This window comes from Belonocnema kinseyi, chromosome 7, assembly GCF_010883055.1.
Source record: "Belonocnema kinseyi isolate 2016_QV_RU_SX_M_011 chromosome 7, B_treatae_v1, whole genome shotgun sequence".
In the NCBI taxonomy this organism is placed as follows: Eukaryota; Metazoa; Arthropoda; class Insecta; order Hymenoptera; family Cynipidae; genus Belonocnema; species Belonocnema kinseyi.
This window is the reverse complement of record NC_046663.1, coordinates 79394214-79401938: the sequence shown is the minus strand read 5'-3', so window position 1 is coordinate 79401938 and position 7725 is coordinate 79394214. Positions and strand designations below refer to the sequence as shown.

The window sequence follows — 7725 nt, the reverse complement described above, 5'->3', positions numbered from 1 at the left end:
CCCTTCCCGCGGCGCGGCGTGAATGTTCGGAAACACTAAATCCAGATTCGACTATATTTTATGTGCATAAAATTTAATAATAAAATGTCTTCCAGTTTTCCCGTTCTTCAGTGTGGTGCGTTTTGCAAACTCGCAATGTTCAGGATCTCAATCCACTTTAATTGGAACTTGTTTTACAAAGCGAGAATGTATCAGTATGGGAGGTGTAAATTCGGGTAGTTGCGCTAATGGGCTAGGTGTCTGTTGTGTATGTAAGTAATTTTTACAATTCAGAATTTTTATACTTAAAGATTAATGTTTTTCTTAAATTATTATTTATCGATAGAAATTGTTTTTTCATAATAATAGGTATACTTTTTTACTGATAATTTAATTTTTAGTTAAAAAAAATTGTGGTTCGACAACGAATATTAACAACACCTATTTTATGAATCCGGAGTATCCATTAAAGTATCAAGGAGGCGAACAGTGTTCAATTTCGGTCACTCGATGCAATTCAAATATATGCCAGGTAATAAGGAATAACTTCATATTTTTATACGCAGGGCGTCTAGTGAAATTTCGTTTTCCTGGATTTCACGGATTAGATATAACGTTTCACCCGATCTTCGCTTATGATATATTTGTCTAAATTTCTCACGTCATTATTAGTTAATGAAGTACTAGAAAATACTAAAAAAATTTGACAAAATTAATATTCTTTTATCATGACGGGATTATTGTTATTTTATTAATTATTTTTTACATTTTGTTATTCTTATTAACCTTGTGAAAATAAATTTAATATAAAACGAAACATACAAGTATAATAAAACTTTCAAAAAATAATTAGAAAAACTTCCACTATACAGCCACTGTTTGAAAATAGTATACATATCACTGAAATAAATACTCGCATGAATAAAAAGTTAGGTTTGAAGAAGAAATTCAAATTAAATATTTGTTAGGAGAAATAAATACTTTGATGTTCGTAAAAACAATTAATTGGAAAAATGTATTTTTTTACATTTTCGTATTTTTAATTTTGCACCCCAAAATTGATAGTTTAAAAATAGGGTGGTCGCTGGACCCAAGAAAACGAGGAAATTCATTTTACAAAACAATTCTGAATCTGTTCAAAAATAAACAATTTACAGATTTGACGGTTCAAATTGAACTGTTTCAATTAGTATTTAACTTTATCAACTGTTCTCAATCATAAAAAATTTCAATTTAATAGATTTATAAATAAATCCTTTTATTTTCATTTATTTATTTTTATTTATTTTACAGCAAGAATTAAAAAATATTTGACTTAAAATGTTTCTAACTCAAAATTAATGAATTTAATGAGTCATTCCTCAATGTGGAGCATTGCAAATGTTAACGAGGATTTATATATTTTTTAACCTGAAATTTTCCAATTGTTCAATTTATAAGCTTAACATTTTTAATTTTATAGTTTAACGGTATTTAATTTGAAACTGTTTCTAATATTAAAAGTTTCCATTGTATTTGCGTTTCATTTTTTATTTGTTTACTTCAAATTAAAAAATGTGCAGCCCTAAGGCCATGTGACGAGTGGGTCACGTGACTAGAGGGTCACGTGACCAGATTCCTACCTTACCGACACTTTGTTTAATTCCTAACTTATTATTGCACGAAGCGCCACATCGAGTTGGAAATTTGGGATAAGAAATAAGAATCACTAAGAAAGGTTGTTCTGGTCCTGAATTTTAATAATTAAGAAATTATAAATATTTAGTACCATAGCTACCTTTCTCAATGCTTCATATTTATTATCCCAGATTTTCAACTCGATGTGGCGTTTCGTGTGAAAATAAGTTAGGAAATAAAAAAGTGACAGTAAGGTAGGAATCTGGTCACGTAACCCACTCATCACATGGCCTTAAGAGTTCAAATTGTTTAATTTCAATGAGCGTCATAGATTTTTGGCGATTCGTAAGCTAGGAAATGACAGGGAATTTTTTCCCACTGGCAACTATAAATCATTTTTTTAAATGTTTTTTTTTTAATGCTGTGTTTATAAATAACCAACTTATAGACAAAAATAGCATAAATAAGGTAACAAAACAGCCCAGTAAATTACTCTGGGTTGGACTTATATACTGGCATATTAGTAATTTTACGAAGAAAATAAACATTTCTAATTTAAATTGTTGACCACAAATTTCTTGGATCTTCTTACGAATTGCCGGGATTTTTAATTTTAAATCTTAATTCTTTATATTTTATTTTTGTTTTTAGTTACGTATAGATTTTTTGGATCTTCGTCTTGCTCAGCCAAATGCCGACGGAAACTGCGATAAAGATGTTTTATTAATTTCTGGTGGATCAACTAACGTCCCAAGGCTTTGTGGACAAATTAACCAACATGGTATTGTCTTGAAATAATTAATTATTTCTAGTAAAAAACTTATTTCTTTATGAAAAATAATAAAATATCTAATAACAGTATTTTAAAAATAATTTTCTCCAAATATTTCAAACTGTTCTTAAATTATAAAAATAAGATAATAAATTTCAATAATAAACTTCTTTGTTTACAGTATACGTCGATTTTAACAATGATAATCCCATAACGATAAACGTTCACATAAATTCGGATTTCGCTTTTGATGATCGACGATGGAACTTCCAAATAAAACAAATAGCGTGTGATTCAGCATGGAGAGGTATTTATTTACAGAAAAAATTAAGAGTGGTAAAAGTAATGACTCATCAGTAAAAATGGATTTTTTTCGTATTTCAGCACCCACTGGATGCCTTCAATATTATACTGATATTACAAATACGGTGACGAGTTTTAATTATGGAACTGTTGTAAATCCTCGTGGTATGTAAGGGTTTGGTCCATAAACTACGTTACCAATTTGAGGAGGGGGGGGGGCACCAAAAACTATGATTGGTAGCAGTGGGGGAAGGGGCTCAAGTGGAAGTAACTTTACGAAATTAGATGACGTTTAGTACGATTCTTGATGATAAAATTTAAGAAAGTTTGCGACTTTTACGAAAGATGTCCCTGCAATGGTCATTGATATTTTTTAGACTTTCCACGTTTTCCAACATTCCCCTCTTTTTCCATTTTTAAAGAAGTTCACTTTCTCCTGTTTTCAAGAAATTTCCCCTTTTTCTCGATTTTTCGTTTTTTTTTTTTTTTTTTTTTTTTTTTTTTTTTTTTTTTTTTTTTTTTAGTTAAAAATTATACTATTTGGTTCAAAAATTAAATATTTTATTTCAAATCCAACTATTTTGTTATAGTTACCTATTTGGTTTCTTTTTGTTTGAAAATTAACCTTTTCTAAACTGAAGATTTACCTTTTACATTTCTAGTTAAAAATTCAAATATTTGGTTTAAAAAGTAATTATTTTGTTAAAAATGCAACTATTTTGATAGTTATATTTTTGGTCAAAAATTCAACAAATTGTTTGAAAGTTGTACCACTTTATTGACAATGTATCTTTTTAGTTAAAGATTCATCCTTTCCCAGTGGGCACAAAATTTGGCGACATCTTTACGACATCGTTACGACGTCTTTGCGACAAACCTACGTCATCCTATGTCCATGTCATTTGGTACCTTTGCGATATCATAAAGACATCGTCAGATCATACGACTTATTTACGATATCATAGACACCTTAACGACATGGACATAGGATGTCGTAAAGTTGTCGTAAAGACGTCGCCAAATTTTGTGCCCATTGGGTAGTTGAAAATTTATATTATTAATTAAAAATTGATCTTTTCTATTAAAAATTCATGTATTTTCTTGATAATTCAGCTATTTTACTTACAATTGAAATATTTTGGATAAAAATTAAACTATTTATTTGAAAAAATTAACTACTTAGGAGAGAATAAACTTTTTGTCGAAAATTTATAATTTAGGGTGGAAAATTCATGTATTTGGTTGAAAATTCGTCATTTGGATAAAACATTGATCTTTTTTTTTAATTCGTGATTTTGGTCGTTGATTTAAATGCTTTTTAAAAATTCGGTTTTTTTGTTCAATTGAACTAGTAGAAAATTATTATTTTTTTGTAAAAAAGGTATTTTTTAAACTAATTTAACTGTTTTGTTAAAAATGTATCCTTTTGGATTGAAAATGCATCCTTTTTGGTAGAAGTCATCTTTCTTATGTAAAATTAATATTTTTTTCTTTTTGATTTAAAATGTAAATCTTCTTTCAAATTCATATTTCTTGTTTAAGAACTGAACGTTCCTTCATTAATTCGATACAGGGAGGGCGGAGAGTCAAACTATTAATGCCAACAAGAGGGTCGGGGGGTAAAAAATATCCCAAAATTGGTAACGTAGTTTATGGATGATCCATTGATTCTTAAAATAATTTTTATTTTCTGTTATTTGTTAATATAATGTTTTTAAAATTATTTAAATAAAATATACGCTAACAATCAAATTATTTACAGCGCCAACCGTTGGATCGAGACAAATGGCTAATTTAATGTATGGAGTTTGCGTTAGAATGGCAATAGGATATTGTGGTATTGAGTGGTCCCAATCTGGTACCAATTCGTTTGTGGTTACTGGCGATCCAGGAATAATACCTCCAAACGATCCAGGTATTTAAAACATGCTACTTTATGATTGATTTTCAAATTATTAATTCCGCACTTTAGATTAAAATAATTTAATTTTGAAATTCGTAATGCACAATTTAAAAATTAATTATTTTTAACGACTTAGTTTCAAGATCCAAATTTAAGAAGGCTTCAACTTTTAAAGGATGTTTGGAATTGTTCAATTTTTAACGCTTCAAGTTCAAATTCATTCATTTTAAAAGTCTTCAAATAAAATGCATGCCATTTTCAAAGTTCGAAAACGTTTAGTTAACATTTTTTGGTGGTTTTCAATTTAGACAATATTGTAATTTCAAATTCAAATATTAAAAATTTCAAAAGAATTTCACAATTAAAACTTGGAACATTGACAGAAAGAACAATGACAGAAAGAACAATTTAATTTGAAATATTCAACTTGTCCAATTTTAATCGGTTCGAATTGCAAATTATTTAAATTGAAAAGTTTTTTCTAATGGATCTTCATTCCATTGGAAATATTGTTTTTTCCACTTTACCCTATCTAAAACTACTGGGGATTCCAAATAAAATAAAAGGTCAACCATTTCTTGAACCAAGTATATAAAAATTTGGTTAACGATGGACTTTTACACTGTTTATATTTTTAATAGTAGAAAATAAAAATACAGAGACTTGAACGCGCAATTCGCGCATGTTACTTTACTGCGAGTTGATATAATAATCTAAAGTTAATTTGTTCAAAATTCCAATGTAATATATTCAACTTCCAAACAAACTTAAAAACATTTTTATCTAGATATCAAGTTCTGAAGTCTTTAATTAAAATTCGAAATCTCTCATATTTTTTTTTCATCTTTTTAAATTTAATTAATGAATAATTTAATTGCGTTCATTTTTTTATTTTTGCATGTTTTTCAGATCCAAACGCAGGGGCAGAGTCTGGCTTAAATTGTGATAAAGATTTTGTTATTATACCCAATCCCTTTGTATCTGGAACTGTCTCAAACACCGATAGATTTTGTGGAACTAGTTTCTCCACGAAAACAAGTAGCCTCAAGCCTTTTGTACTTTATGTCGTTACCAACGGCAGCAGAAATGGTAAAATTCAAAGCAGAGGCTTTTCTCTAACTTACAAGCAAACTATGTGTGCAGTCTAATTTAACTTAACCCTTCGTGTGTACACTGAGTCTTTAATGGAACATTCGAAATTTAAAATTCAATTACCCTCCCGCATTTTTAATATATTTCAATTTTTATTAACAACGGTTTCAAACTTTTGATTTTGGCAACTACTGAGGCATGAAGCACATACTTCTAGAAGTATCCCTACATTTTTTTCAGATTTTTGTAAAGCCTTAAAACCCTTTAAAATCCACCTGTTCCCTAAAAGACCCAGTGTACACACCGTGTCTCCAAAAATATAGTGTACACACGCAGGGTTAATTATTTTCAAGCAACCCGAAAGCCTTTTTATACTTTTACTTTTAAATATTTATAAAAGTTAGCACACAGAGGACAACAGTTTCTCTTGTACGAAATATAGAGAAATATTTTTCTAATATAATAAATAAAAATAGAATAAGTTTCGCTTTTTCTGTCTTTGGTTCTTAGTTAACACAAGCATCGATGTTAAAACGATCACTTTGGGCAAATAATTTTTGAAGAACAAGAAAAAATCTGCTTTAGTCCGAATTGAACCGGGAACAACACTTTCCACGTGTGCGTAATTGATTGACGCTCCACTCATGAATGGCCTTGCCGGTTTAAGCTCGGGCTGAGGCTGATTTTTTTGTTCTTCAAAAATTATTTATCCGAAGTAATCGCTTCAACATCGATTTTTGTATTTTTTGTAGTTAATTATATAAAATCCCTGACTGAATAGTTTTAGCACTTTGTTAAAGGAGGTGAAGGTTGTCATATTAACTATGTAAAGTAACTTTTACATCTACCTGCTAGAAGTAAAAAGAAAGAGATCCTATTTTTTCGAATAATTCTGAATCTTCATGGGATAAAGTGATAGAGAAAGTGTCTCCCATTCTATTTCTTTTTCAATCTAAATTCACGTCTATCTTCCCAGTGGGCACAAAATATGGCGACGTCTTTACGATATCTTTACGACATATTTACGACATCCTATGTCCATTCATTTAAGGTATCTTTACGATATCGTAAATAAATCGTATGATCTGACGATGTCTTTACGATATCGCAAAACACCGAAACGACATGGACATAGGATGTCGTAAAGATGCTGTAACAATGTCGTAAAGACGTCGTCAAATTTTGTGCTCAATGGGTTCTTAAACATTCTCTTCTCTATCTCCTCCTAGCCTTCAGCTATCCACGTTAATCTTCGTCTATGTCTCTGTCAATCTAAATTTGTTTCTATCTTTCTCAATCTCCTCTTCTTTATCTTATCCTATCCTAGGTCTATCTACGTCAATATTTTTCTAACTCTTTCTCAATCTGAATCCATGTCTACCTTTTTCAATATCTTCTTCCCTGTATCTCATCGCATCATAAACCTATCAACGTTGATCTTTTTTCTGAGCGTAGGTTAGTTGCGCGAATGTCTAATCCCTGTCAAAAAAGGTTCTCTAATCCTAGGGGTTAGTTCCGCTAAGCGTATACCAATTCTAAAATTAAAAAATCTCGACGTCATATTTTGAAATGTGTCTGAGAACTGGGGTGATAAATAATATGTGACGTGCGCCGAAGAAAGGGGGCTTACCCTGAAAATTGACATTTTTCAGGACGAGCGGTTGAAGTCGGCCCGATAGACCGGACTATTAAGAGACAGGGAAAATTAACAATATCTTCCCTCTCAACTTACCACTACATTCTCACGGAAAGAGATAGGTCGTAGACGCGGCTCACGGACAGGGTATATATCCCAGTGGGCACCGGGATGTCCTAAAGACATCTTTAGAATGTACCTCTATGTCATATGATTTGACGTCTTTAAGACATCCTTTGGATCTTGCCATGTCTTTAAAAGGTCCTCAGGACGCCCTTAAGACGTCCGGCGAAAGACTTATATAGGACAAGTTTAGGACTTGTATGCCCACTGGGATGAGACGTGAAGATGGGGTGGTGAGTGGTGGGAGGTGTTTCACGGAATCTCGTGCTCTCGAGCCAAAGCCTGATTTCTCGGTTACCT

General features: G+C 30.8%; 1 protein-coding gene across 1 annotated transcript in view; it reads left to right on the top strand.

Moving 5' to 3' along the window:
• LOC117176524 overlaps positions 1-6056 on the top strand; it is a 7662-nt gene extending 1606 nt beyond the window's left edge. Inside the window, exons 2-8 of the mRNA XM_033366779.1 lie at positions 96-251; positions 381-511; positions 2248-2377; positions 2550-2675; positions 2753-2836; positions 4434-4586; positions 5484-6056. Coding sequence (XP_033222670.1) covers positions 96-251; positions 381-511; positions 2248-2377; positions 2550-2675; positions 2753-2836; positions 4434-4586; positions 5484-5722 — 1019 coding nt within the window. The 3' untranslated portion in view covers positions 5723-6056. The remainder of the gene's footprint in view (positions 1-95; positions 252-380; positions 512-2247; positions 2378-2549; positions 2676-2752; positions 2837-4433; positions 4587-5483) is intronic.
• The last annotated feature ends 1669 nt before the right edge of the window (positions 6057-7725 follow it).